The 21,062-nt window shown below is 39.6% G+C and overlaps 1 protein-coding gene and 1 long non-coding RNA gene across 15 annotated transcripts in view; one reads left to right on the forward strand and one right to left on the reverse strand.

Moving 5' to 3' along the window:
• The window catches only part of ESRRG (estrogen related receptor gamma), a 484,515-nt gene extending 478,304 nt beyond the window's left edge, over positions 1–6,211 (forward strand). For 12 of the 13 annotated variants that reach the window (XM_053383169.1, XM_053383167.1, XM_053383178.1 and 9 more), the window contains one exon: positions 2,378–6,211. In XM_053383169.1, coding sequence (XP_053239144.1) covers positions 2,378–2,622 — 245 coding nt within the window. In that variant the 3' untranslated portion in view covers positions 2,623–6,211. The remainder of the gene's footprint in view (positions 1–2,377) is intronic. The other variant, XM_053383180.1, reaches the window with a different exon arrangement.
• LOC128411129 (uncharacterized) overlaps positions 1–21,062 on the reverse strand; it is a 38,217-nt gene that overhangs the window by 9,374 nt on the left and 7,781 nt on the right. For both annotated transcript variants that reach the window (XR_008329698.1, XR_008329697.1), the window contains one exon: positions 9,072–9,222. This is a non-coding gene — a long non-coding RNA (uncharacterized LOC128411129). The remainder of the gene's footprint in view (positions 1–9,071; positions 9,223–21,062) is intronic.

Genomic DNA, 21,062 nt, shown 5'->3' on the forward strand with positions numbered 1-21,062 from the left:
TAGTCTCCTTGGGTTTGCAGCACCTTTGATTTGGTGCAGGGATGGACTAAAGCAGACTAATTTCATCCCAGTTCTGCCTCATGGGCATTCATGGGAAGTTTGCAGTTAAATTGTATGAATCTTGTGCACATTTCTTTACATAGAAATATGCATTTTACATAAAGCACACATTTTTAAAGTTAAGTATGTACATCACAGTACATTCATCACACATTTTGTACACATTTTCATGTAAAATGAATATTTTGTGCATTGTAATGGCATCACAAAGTGTGGGTGCACCAAAAGTTGTGTTCTCATCCACAAACCTAGTTCTGGAGCATTGGATTAGTTCAGTCCAATGCGAAAAGAAGTGACACCCATCCCTACTTTGGTGTCATTGACAAACTTTGCTCCTTCACTGCTCATTCCAAACTCTAGCTCATCTACAGATAAAATTTACTTCAGCCCTCTGCTTCCTGGTTAACCATACAACCCATTCTTATTTTGGTATTTTACTTTCCTTCCCTGTATAGAAGCAGACCAGTTTTTAAATGAAGTTGTTATAGAATATGCATAATATTGTTACTGCATGCGTCTTAGGGCCTGTGTCACTGTAACTCTGAAATCTTTAAACGGGTAGAATCCCCATAGGACTCCATTATGTGTAATAACTGATAAACTGCCATCAGAATCAATAAACTGTGCTAAATGACCCAAACTTGCACATAATTAACTACATTTTTCAGAGCTGAAACATTTTCTTTCTTTGCCACACTGCACATTTATTTTTGTAAATAATGGACTCAATTCCTCATCAACCTTTTTGATGCAAGGATTTCTTTCAGGAGGCTCTCCTTAAATATTGTTGGTGTTGTTTAGTTGTTTAGTCGTGTCTGACTCTTCGTGACCCCATGTTGTGCCCCAAGTTGATTCTTAAAGAAATAAAGGTGGCCAAAATAACCGGACTTAAAAGGAAAAAATCCAGGTACATAAGCAGCAGTTAACAGCTTACATATCATTGATCCAAATCCAGAATAAGCTGTTTTCAGAAAAAGGGGTTTCCTCAGGTAGATCAGCAAAACATATGCACAAGCAGTAGCTAGGATAGAGGACATATATACAGCTAGTACATGCAGAATTATATGCATTTTTCATGCTGGGGTCTAGATAATCTCCATGTTTTTCACATAGTTTTGTGGATGAAGACATATATGTATGAGTAGAATCTGATCTGTTGCCTTTTATAGGTTAAAAGTGATTAATTAGGTACTCCGTAAAATTAAGGTTGCCCCCTGGGCAAGGAAGGTAGATAAATAGCTTTGAGTCCATTGGGCACATCTAGACATGATATGTACCACTATATGTTCTCTACCAATAAAACTTATATCCCATATGCCCCCACTCTTCTCCAGAGGGTGAGGGAAACACTGGAGCAAGATGGAAGGGTGGGATACACAGGGGAAGGAGATGGCGGGGAAGTCCCATTGCACCCCGAGAAGTGATTCTGCTTGCACAGTGAGCTGAATGCAACCCAAGGTTAGTGAGGGTGCGACTGGGCTGCTGTTTCATGTTCCTGCTTGAGTGCTATAGGCAGGGCCAGATTTAGGTTTGATGAGGCCCTAAGCTACTGAAGGTAATGGGGCCCTTTATATGTCCTCGAGGACTCCACAGCCTATGCTAGCCTCAGTAGCAGGCAAATTCAGCAGTTATAGAAAATCAGACCATGACTGGCTGGCTCCAGGTCTCTAAACAGATGTGTTTACCTGATACAAGTAGTTTTAAATTAGAAATCCTGAACCCACATATCTGGACTATGGAGCACCTGTTGCTCAAAATAAAATTAGAAGTATCTGGATTTCTCTGAGCAAATCTCACCATGCGCTGTAAATTTCCAAAAATTTTAAATACACGTAGAGTTTTAGAAAACATAGTTGGTGCACTTTCAAGTTTGTTCCTAGAGTTTGCGGCTTTCTGTATTATCTAGGAAATACATTTTGAAAACACAGAGTCCAGGTCTGTAAACTGGACGAAGAAGACTTAATGAAAAGATGCTCTTAAAAGTCAAGAAAAAGAAAATATTCATACAAATTTCAATGCAAATTTCAATGCTAGTTTCTCTTAATCTATATAAACCAAGCGCAGGAAGCAATTACATGTTTGTAATTACACCAGAGACTCAAACATTTTCCAGGAGGTCAATATGGTAATATGAGAGTAATTATCTAACTTACTCATAAGAGAGCCCAGAAAATGCTGGGTAAATCCATGCAAATCCATAAACAATTATTGTGCTGCTCCTTATTACGGTGCAAGTTACAGTCTAGAGCATTGGCATCGTAATCTTGCTTTCTGGCACGGAAACTGAAAACTGCTGTTTTGCTCTTTTGTTTTGCAGACTCAATGCACATAGAAGATGTTGAAGCCGTTCAGAAACTTCAAGATGTCTTACATGAGGCACTGCAGGATTATGAGGCCGGGCAGCATATGGAAGACCCACGCCGGGCTGGCAAGATGCTGATGACTCTGCCGCTGCTGAGGCAAACCTCCACCAAGGCTGTGCAGCACTTCTACAACATCAAACTGGAAGGCAAAGTCCCCATGCACAAACTTTTTTTGGAAATGCTGGAGGCCAAGGTCTGACTAAAGCATCCTGGGCCTTCCAGTCACACACGCTGGAATTTTAATGAAAGGGAAAACCATAAACAGGAAAACCACGACAAAGAAACTTTAGCATCTAAATTAAGGAAACTAAAATGACTGCAGTGATACGTCGCAGCAAGACTGAGAAGCAGCAGCTCTTTCTATTTCGTGTCTTCTCCGACACAGTTTCCCTTTCTTGATTTCTCTCTTCTTTTTACCGTTCTGATTTTTCTTTTTCTTTTTCTCTCCCCCACACCCTATGCTGCTGAATCTTTTAAAAAGAGGTCTCTAATAGAAGAGAGATGGAAGCCAGGCCTGCCAAAGGATTGAAATCCATAACATGGATGCCAGTGAACTTATTACGAACCACAATACCCCAATGACAAAGGAATCAAAAGAGAACCATCGTAAATAGCAGTACAGTACAACACGATGAACTGACTGAATGCAGTATTAGGTTTCACTAGAGCAGCCTCTAATTAGACGACTTCGATGACGACGCATTGGCTGCTTCTTATCATTGCATTTCCATCTAGATCAGTTACAGCCATTTGATTCCTTAATTGTTTTTTCAAGTCTTCCAGATATTTCTTAGGTTAGCTACGATGTAACTTTTTCAGGGAATAGTTTGAGCTTTATTCATTCATGCAATACTAAAGAGGAAAGATAAATAAATAATACTGCATTTTTTTGTGCTGGCTTGAACAATGACAAACATTTAATGAAGGACAAATGAATCCTGAAGGAAGATTTTTTTAAAAAAACAAATGTTTTGGTTCTTCTTACTAACAGAAGATTTTTTTCTACCAGCTTTACCACTTTTCAGCCATTTGTTAACGTGGGAATTTATCTTACTCAAGCAATAGTTGAAGGGAAGGTGCATATTATCACGGATGCAATTTATGTTGTGTGCCAGTCTGGTCTAAGACATCCCGTTTCTTCGCATGAGCTCCAATTTATATCTTAAGTGTTCACTGAAACAAAGGATTAGATTACACCTACAGTATATCAGAGTAGTCTAACATGTTAAGATGCCATGTCAAATAGGAATTAAAAAAAAAAGTTAGTAAGTGCTTCTGTACGGCCAAGGTACAATTGCTACATGATACTGTGTGTTAATTAATAATATGGCTTGTCTTTACAAAATTGCAGACTTTATTCCAAAGTTCAACCCACTGCAACTAGCAATAAGGCAGAATCAGATATCGGAATAGTCAGCCTCTGACCAAATTCAAGAACCTAGCACTTGTACCCATTATTTATTAATTTGTAAAAAAATATTATTTTGGGTAGATTGCCATTTTTAAACAAACAGCCTAACCAGTATACCTGCTTTTTCAACCAGTGTTCTCACAGCATAAAAGTTGGTCGATTTCAAGACTGTTAAGAGGTGTAATCTAATGTATAAACTAATTAGATGCCCCCAGAAAACTACAGTCGCTAAATAACCAATAAACAATAACCTCCATCAAATGCTATACCAATGTACCAGTGTTAGTAGCTGCTCCCTGTACTATGTGAACAACCTTATTCTATGTACACAAATGTAATTAAAATTGTAATCCTAACAAACAAAGGAAATGTAGTTCAGCTTTTCAATGTTTCATGTTTGCTGTGCTTTTTGGAATTTTTTCTGTTGCATTCAAAGACTGTTGTCTTGTTCTTGTGGTGTTTGGATTCTTGTGGCGTGTGCTTATAGACACAGGGTAGAATTAGAGACAATATTGGATGTAAAATTCCTCAGGAGACTTCAGTAGTATATTCTATTCCTTCTGATAATAAGGTTCTTCCTAGTAATAATTAAGAAATTGGAAAAAAAAAAATCCAACCAAGTACTCATTATGGACAAATACACATTGAAATCATAATATTTTCAAAACAAGGGATAATTTCTGTAACAGTTTATTATAGAATACCTATGTATAGCTTAGAAATAAAACTTTGAATATTTCAAGATTATAGATAAGTCTAATTTTTAAATGCTGTAAATATAGCTTTCATCCAATCATCTCTCAGATGTTGTTATTAACTTGCTCTGTGTTGTTGCAAAACCTTTTTTTTTAAATGCAGACACGTTTCCAAAATTATTGCTACTCGTGTGCTTTAAACAAAATACAACAGGCTGATGATACATCAACCTTGTGCTAGAAATACTGTATATCTCTCATTAGCTATATGGGATTCTCTTGTAGATTGTGTTTTTCTCAGTAGAGAAGTGACTGTCGTGTGGTCCTAGATAAATCATCATTAGCAATTCATTCAGTTGGCCAATAACTTGAAATTAATAGCGTGATAGGAGTTTGGAAATTGGCACGTCCCTTTTGAAAAATGGCAAAACCTCACAACTCCTGGGGGCGGGGGAGGGAAATGGTGCTCATTCTATAAAATTATTTATATATGTAAGAGTGCAGAATAATTATTTTCCAGAAAATTTGTGCAGGGTTTAAGTTGCTACTGTTCAACTACACTATATATGTATATATAAATATCTAATATAAATATTGTTTTTGCTGTATCGCATTGAAGAACTTGGGTTTTCAGGGTCAATAGCCAATCAACACACTCAGAAAAGAAAAGCATACAAAGACTTAAGAAAGCTGGAATGTGTTAAAGGAACACAGTGCAATTTTTTTTACTGTTGGTTTTCAGTAATTTTTAGAGCTGCAATGAACAAATATCTCGTGGCTGTACAATTGTTAACTGAAACACAGATACACTGCACAGGCATTAGAATAACATTTATCTTAAACCTTGCTGAACGAAATTTTAACTTATTTATTGTGAAGTATTGGGGAAGATTTCAAAAGGTGTTTTAGCATAACAAATTTCATTTAGAGGAATTGATCCAGAGGGAATTTCTCCTGCACAAGCCATTGAAATGAAAGGGTATTGTGTAAGAGCTCTATGGTCTTGTTTGGCTCCCCCATTCAGTTCAATGTGCAGAAGAAATTTCTAATAGGCTATTTTCTTTCCTCTTACTGTTATTTCTTTCTCCTTATTTAAAGCAATATGATTGTGTGACTCCTGGAAGTTACGCATTTGTTTCAATCAAATCAGATTGTTGTATTTATTCCACTATTTTGCATTTAAATGCTAACATAAAAAGATATAAAAAATTAAAACTGCTATTTTTCTTATGGAAGAGAAAATGGGTGTTGGTAATTGTATTTTAATTATTTAAGCGTCTCTGTTTACCTGCCTAGGAAAACACTTTATGGCAGTCTTATTGTGCAAAGATCGCAAAAGAGGGGGGGAAACTGAATTAAGCTGCTTATTATAATCCAGGAGTTGCATAATAACCACTAGTAAAAAACACAAATGAAAAAAAAATCATGTCTATAGCTGTAGATGGGCTTCACATCTGTAAAGCAATCAACTGTATATTTTTGTGATGTGTATCATACTGTGTGCTCCAACCAATGTCCATTTGTGTAAATGTATTTATTTTATATTGTATATATTGTTAAATGCAAAAAGGAGATATGGTTCTGTAACTCCAATCAGTTCAGATGTGTAACTCAAATTATTATGCCTTTCAGGATGATGGTAGAGCAATATTAAACAAGCTTCCACTTTTAATTGCTTTTAATTTTTTTGTGCGTTGTGGCTTTTGTTTTGCTCCCCCCCCCCCCCATCAAGGAATCAAATCAATAAGCCCTACCTTTAGTAGAGCTCTAAGGATCTACGCCCTCCAGCTAATGTAGCCACATGGCTACATGCTATATAAAGACTTGTCAAAATGAATTTCAGGGTGGTATAGTCATTTTGCATACACCTGAATATGCAGACTGTCCCTTAACACATTATAATTCATTCTGACAAGCACTTATTTAATCTTAAAACATCTCCACATCAAGCCACGTTACCGAAAATCATTACCTCTCAGTCAGTGTCATAAAAGAAAAGTTCCCTGCAATTCTGAGATCATATTACTACTGTCTACAATGGGCTATTTGCTTTCTTCATCAACAGCTATAGTCATCATTCCACTCCTAAAACATGATTTATTCATTTATTTTACAAATTGGATAATCTTTTTAAAAAATAAAATAAAGTAAGTTCTTATTTGCAACAGCATTTATGAATTGCAAGCCAAAAAGCTAGTAGAGTGATAATGTAGATAGGTGTTAATGATGATCATTAGTAGTTCTCCAGGACCATAGCTGAGCCTTGATTTAAATGTATCAGGAAACAGCATCTCTGGCTTGAGTCAGAAAGGTGGTACCTTCTTGCCACAGGGTCAACTTTTGCTTCTAGAAGACTTTTTTTAAGAATCAACATACAACTACTAATTTTGCTTTTTAGCCTGTCGTGATAGTATTTTGTCATTTGTTTGCTCAACATGTTTCTCACCTTCAGTGCTAGGCAGTCCCTAGAGAGGTCGTATGACACAAAGGTTTCTAAAGACAACGGAGTATTCAGCCCCTGCCCCTGTTTTTCCACCACCTCCTTCCACTATTAAGATAAATCACCAGGTTCCCTTTTGGTATTGGTATATTGCGTTCATAAAACATGTCTTCACGGAGATTCCAAATTATGACCCCAAAAAAGACTCTCTGTAGCACCTGATTTTTGGAGCAGTTACTAGAAAGAAATTTCCTAAAATATTTTCTTTTGTTGTGAAGAATTCATGACACTATTATTGACTGGGGTTTTTTGTTCACCCATGCCCAGCCCAGATGTAAGACTTAACAATGGTTTGTGATCATTATTATTCGTTGCTGAAACCATGGTTTAACTTGCTGTGCAACTTTTTCTCTTTTTAGCCATGACTTGCTTAGTGCAGGCCCATTTGATCTTTTCAGTATAATGCAAACTCACTTCAGATTAGTCCCATGTCATGGCTTGCTTCCAATTATTCATTCAGATGTAACAATTAACCATATCTTCCGGGTGGGAGGAGAGACTGAAGGGGGAAGGAGTGGTTTCTTCCCCATCCAATTAGTAAGGGTTGGACCCAAATACACGCAAATTAACCTCCACTCACGCAAGACAATTTCCAGCTACCAAGTTCCAGCACAGCTGTTGCACATGTGCTTTGTTGGTTGAGACACCAAATGGATTTACTTCTGAGTGAACTTGTATAAAATTGGGCTATTACTATACTACTGCCATTTTATTCCATGCTCTGTTTCTCTATTATAAAAATTAACCCAGATTTTTGGCACCTGATTGCTAGTTGCCCTCTAAAAAAAGAGCTGATCATCTGCCTCATGCATTTTATCATATTTACATGCATGTTCTTTTCACTGTTTCCTAGGTGTAGACTCTCTAGGCTGATCCCCCAAATCCCAAAAGCCATTTCACTGAGGTTCCAGGCTTAGCCATGGGATTAGGCTGCATCGATCATCTTTAAATGCATGCTAACAAAATGGTTGCATGAAGCAAGCCTTTTCCTTGCTGTGGCTTGAATCTGAGAAACCCTATATATCATAGCCCCGAGCCATGCAATGACAGCTGTTTCCAGCAGGTGGCTTTTCTTGGGTCTTGGGTGCACTGATTCAGCAGTCCTGACACATAAAAACTGTATTGGGACTGGCAAAATCTCATATAGTCCAAATAAAGGAACCAGGACTAGCAGGGTAAACACTGCCTGTCATACACAGCTGTCAATTTACAAAATCCTCTTGGTAACTGATATGAGTGTCTGAATGGATCCAGTGAGCATCTGCTTGCTCAAACACCATTTTCCCAGAGGGGCAAAATATTGTGCTGAAAAGCAACAAGCGCTTTCCAAGATTTGGAAAAGGAAACCACACATTCCCCCCTGAAACCTAACAGCATTGCAAAAATCCAAGAGAGGCAGTTAAGTAATACTGTACCCAGTGCCTAGTAGCCCCTGGCATTGGTAAACAGAGGAGTCCATTTCAAATATGAAGCAAAGGCACTACAGTTACAAGTGGTTTTGTGCAGAAATTTAAGATCCTAAAAACTACTGGCATTCTATGACTCCATCTGATTTCAAGACCGACCACTGAATTCACAATCATTCTCGCTCAAGCCCACTTTATAGAGGTCACTTGATATGTCCCTACAACAAAAATACCCCTTGCAGAAGGCATATTGCAAGAGAAATGTTCATTTCAGCAAGATGCTACTGATTGTCATCTGTCACTGACCTTCCCTGCACCTAGTGCCAAGCCTCCCTACTGAACATACATGGCTAAAGTGGCTGGCAACCTGCTGAGAACAAAGAGGGACACACTGATTCATTCATTTGATTTATATTCTGCTTTCTGAACCATAAGGACCCACAAAATGGCTTGCAATAACGTAAAACATATTATAAAGTAAAATCAAAATGTAAAATGCATATTAAATTAAAACAGAGACAAATACACACACACACACACACACACACACACACACACACACCATATTGCCACACCCCATTTGCAGGTGGTAAAATAGGGGACACCTCGGCAAAGAAGTATGGAATAAGGTCTTACCAGTGTTGTTATTGGTATTTCTCCAAGTGCCCAATGATTAGTGCTTGCCATTTTTATACCCAAATGGTCCAGGATGTCACGCAGTCATCATGTAGCATCATTATGATAGCAGCTTTCGAGGAGGGAAATGGCAGTCTTGGGAGAACTGAAACTGGTGGCAGTAAATTTTTTTAAAAAGAGAGATATGCTGTGCTCCTTTAGTCTCGACCCCACACCCCCAGTTAGAACTAGAAGTTCCTGCTGGAAAATGTCAGCTCAGTTAGAAGTACTACATACCGATCTGTGAAGAAGCCCTTTATCAAGGGTCAAGGATGTGGTTACCAAAATGTGGTAACCAGCTGTGTTGCCAAAATGTGGAAGATGAGCTTGGTGACCTGGGAAGGACCATGGCAGCTTGAGCTACTGATGCCAGCAGTCGGGAAAGACTTACATAGTAATATCTAAATTGCAAAAATGTTGAAGAGAACAAATGGTGCTCATAGCAAAGTTGAAAAATCTGTTGCCCTTCCAGATATTGCTGGACTACAGCTCCCATCCGCCTTGATCGTTGGTCGTGCTGGGTAGGACTGTTGGGAGTTGCAGCCCAACAATTGTATACAGCCACAGCCTCTCTATTTCTGTCCTACGGCATACTCTGTAAATTTCACCTGAATGCCTAAAATAGGAATCCTGTTGCTATTTGCCCCCTTTCCCCCTTTATTTTATTTGTGCTTTGCTTTCATGTGCGCTGTGAACTGAGACGTCTTAGACATGAGCAGTGTTTATCCTTTTATTAGGCTTTACAGCCATTCTTCCACAAGACTCAAATACCCATCCTTCAGTTTTCTTAAAATCAGTTAATATACAGAAAGCAAGAAGCATCCAATTGATTATGTGTGGCATCTTATTATTAAGCGAGGCTGGAGGGGGGAGGGGGAGGAGAGAGAAAGGAATTTTAAAATATAATCCTCCTTTCCCAGGAGCATTTGTCTTGTTCTCTGTGAAGTTAAAGGTCTGAAATAATGTGCCCATCAGGAGCTCAATGTTGCATGCCCATGCCAGTTGGTCCAAGGGCTTGTTATGATGGTAATGACCTGCTGCAACGTGAGCTTTGATGGCAACAATACAATTGCTACCAGCTCACCCGCTGGGAGAAATATTTTATTATTGTCAAATGCCCTCCACAGAGATTTGTTTTGCCTGTTCCTGTTTAAATTAAATCTGGAAAAGGACTGCATTATCATTTCTCTGGAGCATCACTGAAATAAACAGCGAGTTTTTCAAATTTAGGATTCCTGGCCAGTTTTTAAATATTCTTTATTAGCAGAGAAATTACAGTAGGTGAAAGCAGAGCTGCAGGAATGCGATGGCACCGCGCGAATGCGAGCGTTGCCTGGAAGGACACGGACTCCCTCTGATTTTGCAGATGAGAGTCAAATTAATAATTAATTGGGCCATAAAAATGGGAGGCCTTCGAGATGCACAGAAAGGACAGCACTTCGCTATGGCTTTCAGAGGAAATTAGGTCATAAAACAACAACATCGCCGCTTTTGAGTAGGCACCGTTACAAAAAAAGCAGGATATAAATTTATTTATTTGTTGTGCCGAATTTGTATTTATTAAGTTGTGGCGTAACTAGAGTTCTTTGACTAATGAACCATTAAAAAGAATTTAAAAGAAATCCAGTAAAGCAGCAGTCACAACGCAACACCGAGAGCAGCCTGCAAAGCGCTAAGAACAGTGCAAAAGTCTTATAAAGCATGACATGCAAAGCAGAATGAATATCATTTCAGTCCAACAGCCACAAACACATCCTCACAATAGCTATAGAAACACCCTCATAGAGGTGGAACAACATTCTAAGCCACCATAAAATGGAGATCACAGTATTTAGATACATGATTTAAAATGTTAAAAGGCTTAGACTTTTTATTTTTTTTTAAGTATTTACCTGTAGCTGAAAATACATTAAAACAGGAGCTAGGTGAGCCTTTCTGGGGTAAGTGTTTCACAACCAAGGGTCCACCACTGAAAAGGCCCTCACCCTCATAGATACCATTTATTACTGAGGCACTCAGAGAAGGGCCTACATGCATATGGGAAGAGGAGATCTTTCAGATACTGAGGTCCCATGATGTGCAGGGCTTTACAAGTCAAAGCTGACACTTCAAATTATGCTTGGAAACCAGACCAATTCATCAACAATCATCTCAGGTCTAAAAGATCCACGTTGTCTCTCCATATTGTATAATGATATTACAACATAGGGAAAATACCCTGTTGCTCTATTTTGACTCTACCACTAGGTTCATACAAATACAAAAGCAATATACTTAAACATGCAAAATGAACATGGGCAGCAAGTACCTGCTGTACACTCAGTTCCTCAGCTAATGGGTAAGTGCACAAGGACCTCTGTTTGAAAATCAGCTGGAAACCCAGCTAGTTGGAAGGGAGAAATGGGGACTGCAATGCACTCCCTGCACTTGCTAAAGACCAACTGAAAACAAGAGAGCATTGTGGTGCCTTAAAGACCAACATGAGTATTATCACCATGTGCCAAACAGAGGGAGTTCTGGAGGGTAGCCACACAAGAATGGGCTTTTTCAAGCCAGTCCATCCCACCAGTGGATTGTTGTCCCCGGAGAAACATGCCTGGCACTTTCATCATTGGTTTTCAGGCACCACACTAAGGCCCTGTTATTCACTCAGACCTTGGGTAACTTCAGTATACACATTTAAGCACCAGGTAAAAACGTTTCTCTTCAACCAGGCCTTGGGCTGATTGACATCCAATGGCCTTTCAAATATACATGGTGCATGTACACCATTATAATCATCATCATCATCATCTTTTAGTGGAGTGGTTAAGACAAGTCCTTATTTATCTATATCTTATCTGGCTGAGTTGCTTTGATACTTTTTCTTTTGTATACAGTGAATAACAAATGTAATAAATACAGTTGTGCCTTGGAAGTCGAGCGGAATCTGTTCCAGAAGTCCGTTCTACTTCCAAAACGTTCAGAAACCAAAGAGTGGCTTCTGATCAGCTGCAGGAAGCTTCTGCAGCCAATCGGAAGCTGCAGAAGCCCCATCGGACATTCGGGTTCCAAAGAACATTTGCAAGCCAGAACACTCACTTCCGGGTTTGTGGTGTTCAGGAGCCAAAACGTTTGATTGGCAAGGCATTCGGGATCCAAGATACGACTGTACTACTACTAAACATTATGCTATAAGTGTGCTTCATCAGATACAATAAAAAAAAAGTACTTGAGAGGTCCACGAGGGTGGGACCAATGCCTTCTGTTTCACCAGAGCCTCGGTCCTCATGCAAAGGGATGCTGCTGTCCAATCAGCACTCCTCCCATGCACCATGTACTTATCTCCAAAGCCACTGTGTGACACCTACAGGAAACAGTATGGCGTATCCTTGCCCTTCAGCCACCAAAAATATTGACAGCACTTAAGAACATATTGTACACGCTTGGTATCTTCTGCTGGGCCCTTCTTGGACAAAACATGGACTCTGAAGTTGAATCATGGATCTTTTTGGTTTGGCAGATTCTATTTCCCCATTGCATCTGGCCTGACGGCTTTAGCTCCTTACTGGGCCTCCATCACTCACCTGATCTCACAAGTATGTCATGTCCTTTGGGACCCTCCCACCATAGGCCAGCTCCTTCTGTTCCTACTTGATTCCATGCCCTGTGGGATCTCATACCATTGTCTTACTGTGTAGTAACATGGTACCTCAGGTTACAAACACTTCAGGTTACAGACTCCGCTAACCTGGAAGTAGTACCTCAGGTTAAGAGCTTTACCTCAGGATGAGAACAGAAATTGCATGCTGGCAGCGTGGCGCCCCCATTAGCTAAAGTGGTACCTCAGGTTAAGAATGGTTTCAGGTTAAGAACAGCCCTGCAGAACGAATTAAGTTTGTAACCAGAGGTACCACTGTATTAGGTGAACCTTCCCTCATTCCTCTCCCACAAACCTAGAAGCATGGACACTCAGAATCAAGGAGGCAGCGTAGAAAGGGAGGGAAACTATCAGCTGTGACTTGCTGTAAATGCACACACAGAAGCAACCTAAGCTTGTCTACTGGAAAGTCTACTAGTCATGTATATACTTTGTATAAAAGCAGTGAAGTCACTCTGCAGTTTTGTTTTGTTTTTAGCACCGTTTGGGAATAATCTATTGGTTTTCCCAATTGTGCTAATGGTGGAAATGAAAGGAGTTAATATGGAACTATTTTAACAGTAACAGCATTAAACTCACACTCCTAACACTCTCTCCAGTTCACTGTACCATGTGCTCTGTCTAATCTTTTCACAGCTTCACTAGGACTGTCTACAATGTGAGGGACTGTTGGCAAAATGAAGTCAATGGGGAGGAGAAGCAACCTAGAAGCTATAAGCCTTCTACAGATTTACAAAATTGATTATTCCAAGTTTTATATAACGTTAATGACAGTAGTAACTATGTAATGTATAAAGGGAAGTAGACAGTGCTAAATGTGATCTATTGTTGCTATCTTTAAATAGCGAAAAAAGAGAACCTAAGCAGTCTTTTGTTTTTCAGGAAACAGAGTTGATCATGTTTAGAACTGGGTGCCATTTCCTTCTAAAATCATCATTAAATTCAGGATTAGCTGATGTGAAAGTCCAGTTGATGCGAGATTTTATCCATACTTAATATTTTGCATACATTTTCATTCCATTTTTGGATTTTTGGGTAGAGTTTTGGGACTTGGATTTTCCTACAGTTTGGAACACTGTTGCTTCTAAAAGGCAACAATCCTAGAAGCATGGAATCATAGAATTGTATGGTTTGGGTTTCAATAATAGATTAAAAAGGAAAGTGTGCTTATACTGGCAATTCACATAGTTATCACAGTGATTTACATCACTATATTTTTTTTCCGACAAAAAAATAGTCTCCTATCCCACACAAGGCTGACCAGGACCAAAATGAATAGATGCACCACTAAATGAATTTCTGTGAGGCTCTTATTGTATCTTAAATACAAATGAGTTCTCTCTTATAACCAGGAGATTTAGGGGAAGAAACTCCAAACTCCCAGTGTGAAAAGATTAAGGTCAATCTCCTGTACTTCACGCCACAAAACCTTTTCACAAGAACAAAAGAAGGAACCTAAAAAACACAGCCGTAATATGTTTTTATAACACAAGCAAAAAAGAAGAATTTTCCCTTAAGCAGCAATCAGTAGTTGCATGTTTGTGGATTGCTAGTGAAGGGAAATTTACACCTAAGTATAAAAGGTTAAAGAATTGTTGAAAATCTTTATATACGACATATATTGATTCGAAGAATACTAATATAATCATAAAAATGTTTAGAATCAATGTTGATAATTGTTAATAAGCTAATATAGCTGCCCAACAATAAATATAACTTGGGTGGCTTACAAACAAAACTATATTAGAAAATATATAATTAAAATTAACAGGAAGCATTACAGGACAGGCAAAAAAGTTTCCCCTGAAACGCAAATGGTATAAGAAGTTTAAAGCCTAGATTTTAAAACATAATTTAAATTATGTTTGAATTACCTGCACCCAAAAGAGCATAGCGAAGGTGCCAAGTGAGCCTCTCTGGGGAGCCTATTCTATAGCCATGGTGCCACTACCAAAAAGGCCCTCTTAGTAAGCACTTGCCTAACTTCACTTGGCCTGGAGATCTAGAGCAAGACCTCAAAAGAAGATCTTAGGGTTCAGATAGGCATATGTGGGAGGAGGTAACCTGGTTCCAAACCATTAAAAGCAGCATTTAAAGTGGGCCTGGAAATATGTATGCCTATTTGAGCACGATACACTTGAATAATAAACCAGCAATATGCCTTAAAACAATTCAGCAAATTGAATTAAGATTCTCTGTTGACTTTCTCTCTATCTCTCATGTACATTCTTTACACTTTATATCCAACTTTTCATACATCTTTATAGAGTCAGGAAAAATCAGCAGATCTACATTCTTTTTCTTTCTTTCTTTTCTACTAGAGTTGTTTAATTTGAGCAAATTAATTAAATTGAATAAAACTGGGTAAAAATGACATGTTCAATACAGCATTAATTACTCTCTATTATATCATGCCATTGCTGTAAAATCAGCTCCCAGAAGTCCTTTGGCATAAAGAGGCTGAAGGCACATGATATGACTGATCTCTTGGGGAGTGAGAGTCCAATACTGCCTAAGTTTGCATGAACCTTGTTACGGCTTTCCAGGTAATAAACACTATTTTACAGACATCCTGTCTTAAAAACAAAACCATTTCTGTTTTGTTTTTTGTATTTCACACATGCCCCTAACCAATGGGTGATGGAGAAGGAGAAAAGTTGGGTTCATTGCACACCTTCCAACAGCTCACAGAGTAAAGTAGGGCCATTGTTGCGGAAATGCAGGATTGAGGCCTGATAACCCAAGTGTGTCCCACAAGTCCAAATGCAAACATACAGTTATAGATGGGATACCAGAGTCTGTTAGTGAATATTAGAAACTAATAAACGGTAGTATTTGGATAATATTTGACATATGAAGAGAAAATACAGTCCACAGGCCATTTCTTTTTGGGAAATGGCCGGCGGTGTGTGTGTGTGTGTGTGTGTGTGTGTGTGTGTGTCTACTTGCACGTCAAGCTGCAACATTTTAACTGGTCTGCTGAATTCATGCTTTGCCAGTGTTACTTATTTTTTTAAATGGATAAAGGGTGCCCAATAGCTGTTGTTTTGTGGCCTAGCTCCCCCTTCTTATGGTACTTAATCTTCAGAACAGACTGGGAGCCCTTCAATAAGAGACATTTTAAAATACAGAGGCGTTTCCTGACCGCCATTCATGTAGAGGGTTAAAAGGTAAAGGACCCCTGGACAGTTAAGTCCAGTCAAAGGTGACTATGGGGTGCAGCGCTCATGTCGCTTTTCAGGCCGAGGGAGCCGGGGTTTGTCTGCACACAGTTTTCCAGGTCATGACTAAACTGCTCCTGGCACTATGGGACACCGTGACAAGTGCCAGAACACACAGAAACACTGTTTACGTACTTTCCTGCTGCAGCAGTACCTATTTATTTACTTGCACTGGTGTGCTTTTGAACTGCTAGGTTGGCAGAAGCTGGGACAGAGCAACAGGAGCTCACCCCATCACACAGACTCAAACTACCAACCTTCCAATCAGCAAGCCCAAGAGGCTCAGTTTAGACCACAGCACCACCCACATCCCTTCACATAGAAGACTGTCTTCTGTAAAAGAGGACACAAGGCTGCCCTACTTAGTGCCCATCCATCCCATCAATTCATTAATGAGGCTTCATGCTTGATTTGGGGGGGGGGGGGCGTTGCTGATACAGATACTCTTTCGCCCTTGTTCCTGAGCTGCATTGTTCTTACTCAAGCTCAGGTGAGAAATGAGAATCCATATTTGCAAAAGGATTTTGTTGCAGCTCTGATGAATGAATTCCACCACAGCTATTCTGAACCAGTCTTCAGCAAACAAAGCAGACTAGGAGAACTAATCTGCACAGATTAATTTTGTTCTCCAGCCCCAGTTTATGGGACAGCAATCTTGCCATGCTTATTGATTATCAGACAAGACTACTAATCCCCTTAAGGTCATTTAGTGTACTTAATTAAAGAGCAGTTAGCAAGCTCCTTCCCCCACCCCAAGTAATAGTGGCTGTTAAAAGTGATTTGTACATTACCAATATGGTGCCTATTAATCTAAAGGTCTACTTGGCATTTATATTTTTCCTAAACACATACACACTCACACAAACATTGGGTAGGTCAAATTAGAGCTGAAAAAGACTATGCATTTAGTTGTTACATTGTCTATAAAGGGCAATTATGAAGAGTGAAAATAGCTTTAAAGCATAAACATGTCAATTTTACAAAAATATATTGGGCTTGATCTATATTCCCGTAGGCTGATGGAACTGCCTGCTGCAGACAGTTCGTGCTCTGAGCCAGTGGAAATAAAGGGAAGGAGATTGAGCCATAGAGTTAGTCCCTCCCACAAATGAACTCTGTTAACTTTAGATTTTCTCAAAACAACACAGCATTTGGCATGGTGCCTTCTATTCTATATGCACCTATACATTGTAGAGGAAAATAAAATTGCATAAAACACCACTTATATTTAGGTATAATATAGCTTCACTCTACTATCCAACTACATGCTACAGTTATAGTACAGTTACTTAGTTGTTTGGCCCTTACAACCTTTGAGCTCCAATCTTGTGTCTGGGCAGTTTCACCTGACTGATAACAATGAGAAATAGAGTTGGGTTTCATCAGCACTATGCTTCAAATCACCTGATGACTTCCCCCAGCAGCTCTACCTACACCTACACACCTACACACACACCTACACACACACACCTCTACACACACACACACACACACGTTTTTCATGTTTGATGTGGTTTTATAATTTGTTGGAAGCTACCCAGAGTGACTGGGGCAACCCAGTCTGTTGGGTGGTAGGTAACTAACACACACACACTCACACACACACACACACACACACACACAAGCATAAGGGACAAGATGGAACCTTGCAGGACCTCACAGTTTAATTTCCATGGGGCTAAGCAGAAGTCCCTCACTGCTGTCTTCTGTAACTGGATCTATAAGTAGGAGTCTGAATCACCCGATTCCTAACCCAAAGAGCCAATCCAGCATAATACTATGGTCAGTTGTATCAAAAGCTGCTTAGAGAGTCAGAATAACCCACAGACCAACATTCTCCTTTGCCCCTTCTTGGCAGAGGCCATCCATTAAACCAAAAAAGGTCATTTTTGTGCCAAAACTGGGCCAAAAGACAAATTGAAAAAGATTTAGATAGCTCCAAGAGTGCTTGGAAGAGATGGGTTGTCTGACCAGATATTTGCAGCTGGGCAGAATTTGTCACAAACCTACAGATCCAGAGAGGGCTTTTAAAGCAGTGGGTACCATCTCACCTTCAGAGAGGAATTTATCACTCCTGGATCCCACCCAGTTAATCCCCTGCTGTTGGGTAGGGAACTGGATCTGGCTGGTGGTCCAGATCTTTATCTTCCTCATCTTCTGCAGGCCAAGTTTTGCAGGTGGGCCCACCTGTCAGTCAGCTGCCATTACAATGAAATCAGGTGACCCTTTTTTGTCCCCCATGTTTTATAATCAAACTGTGCAAGCAAGTGCACAGCCTGCAAAACACCTATGAAAACTGTCTAGAAAACCAGACTATCATGTAATGGTTGGGTTTTGCAGAGGTAATTGTGGTGTCTGCAAACCTTATCAGGTCTCTACCTGTCCCATACATGACATCAGGTGTAGGGCAGATGGGTGGGACTTTGCCAAAATGTACTTGTGGACCAAATGGGGAGGCCCAGCAGGCCCAGGGAATAGATGTTAATAGTCATGAAAGACAAGGATCAAGTATACATTTGGCTGGTTGTGCCTTTTCAAGGGCGTTCCCCATATCAGACTACAAAACGAATCCCACTTAACCTGACTCACTGTATGTGCTTTAGATACCCCCACTGTATGTGTAGCAATGGCAATATCAAGTTCAGCATGAATACAAGGAACTGTGCCTTCTAAGGACCTCATATGTTTGTTACAGCAGGTCTCCAAGGCCTTCTTATCTGGACCAGAATTCAGTAACCCATTCACCACCTGGAATTGCTCTGTTGGACAGCTAGTTAAGGATGCTGTGGTGGCAGCCATCACTGTCCCATAGTAAGCATGATAATGTGCTCTTTCCTGTCTTCAGGCAGAGTCAGTAAGAGGCTTGCACACCTTGCAGTCAAGCCATCATCTCATCTGCTTCATTGTCTTTGAAGAAGCTGACAGGAGCACATTTGTGGCACATCTTCCAGAGGTTGGCATCTGGTTGGCCACTGTGATGCTGTGCTAGATGGGCCTCTGATCTGATTCAGCAGGGCTATTTTGTTCCTATTCAAGTCAATAGAACTATCCTCTTTGATTAATAGAAGCAGCTTGAGACCTACTTATTATTAACACTGGACAGTGTTGTGCACACACCCATAGTAATTTTAAATATTTAGATACCATTAAAATTGATGGATTCCTCTCCCCCGCCTGCTCCTGGTACCATTTAATTTGGATATTTTCAAGCAGCTTACCAGATAAAACCCTTTTTAATGTTCTATTTATTTATTTTAATACTGTTGCTTGGGATGCCTGTATAATCAGATAAGGATCATTAAATCACTTGTGATTAAATAGGATAATAATATTTGCTCACCCTATTAATATTAGAGCTTATGCTGACTGTATTTTTTTGATATTTCGAATGAAGTTGTCATAATTTTTTTTCCAATTATATGAAAAGGCCATATTATCTCATTGTGAGGATTATGTCCCTTTACCTCATCTACCATAATGTCTGCACATATTGGACTTCAGATTTCCTCATGTTCTTAGCAGCTGACCTCAGGCATTTCTCTAGTCTCCCATCTGGCATCTGTTATTTATCCTCCATATAGTTTTAACTATGTTTCCACACTCACCCCCACCCCCCACCCAACATTCCTTAAGACACACTAAGAAGTAGCTGTTCATTATCTCCATAGCCAACCATTATCTAAGTCATGTTCTATTCACTAGCTAATATCTTTCATTGCCCTTTGCTATGGCCAAAGAAGTCTCTTGCTTAGTTTTCCTGGTCATTTGAAGAATGAAGAGTTTCAAGAGTTTACTCGCAGGCTTCATCCACACGGCAGTTCATTCCATTTTCACATCATTTCCCTGTTAATTTCCACATTTGATTTGATCTTCCGGATGACGTAAGAGCCAGTTCCAGAACTACAGTGGAATATTGTGCCAGTTTACCACTCATTTTCATTTTACCTGGAAGCAAATAACACGGAAATGACCACTTAATTTGCACTATATTCCATTATGGTTCCAGAAGTAGCTTTTACATCATGTGAATGCACAAATATAATATCTGAAGAAGTGTGCATGCACACGAAAGCTCATACCAAGAACTAACTTAGTTGGTCTTTAAGGTGCTACTGGAAGGGGAAAAAAAAAATTGTTTTCACAAATATAATGCGCAACTTAGCAGATAGAGAAAAGGCATGAGAACATAATACACTGCCATGTCAATGCAGCGCTGGTGCTGGCCCCATGTACCCAGGATTGTGCCAATACACAGGACTGTGTTATCTGTGTTGTTGTTGTTTAGTTGTTTAGTCGTGTCCGACTCTTCGTGACCCCATGGACCAGAGCACGCCAGGCACTCCTGTCTTCCACTGCCTCTCACAGAAGTTATCTGTGTTACCAAGGCCCAACTAGCCTCCATTAGAAGTTGGGCATTTAGTGTTGGAGCATTCTTCCAGCAGAGATTCAGCAAAGTAGGAGGAAGAGTCTAAGAGCATCTTAACGGCCAACAGGTTTACTGTACCGTGATCAATTTTAGTTGTTCTTGCTGCAACAGACATAACACAAAAGCACCTCTGGAAGCGTTAGTCAAAGGGATACATTTGAAACAAGCTTAAGTTATTGACTGGATATAAAATCAATGGGACTTAGAGGCAGATGATTAGCACAGGACTCTTCGGGATTCTGCTCAAAAAGACTAGGTTCTATTCACGAATTTCCAAAGTCATACCAAGTGGGAGAAGATACACTTGAGTTTAAATTACCTGCCCTAGATCACATTAATATGTTTGCTTCAGAGCTGACAATTCCATTCTTTTTTGTGACTTTCAATAATTACACTGCACAATTTGTTCCTTTATTAGTTCCCCAATGAATAATAATGTGCATTAAAAACTTGGCTGTATGGGGTGCAGCCCTTACTTTGCATTTCTGCTGCTATAGCGAATACATATACGGACAAAATGCTTGTATGGCACCAACTTAGCAGGAATGTTACTATTATAGTCTCAGCTCATTCATATACAACTATGTGCGAAAGCACTTTGCAAAATACGTCCTGCCTGGCTCTTAAAAGTAAACCAAAATTCAAACCAACTAACATTCCATGGC

The sequence above is a fragment of the Podarcis raffonei genome, chromosome 3, assembly GCF_027172205.1.
Source record: "Podarcis raffonei isolate rPodRaf1 chromosome 3, rPodRaf1.pri, whole genome shotgun sequence".
NCBI lineage: Eukaryota > Metazoa > Chordata > Lepidosauria > Squamata > Lacertidae > Podarcis > Podarcis raffonei.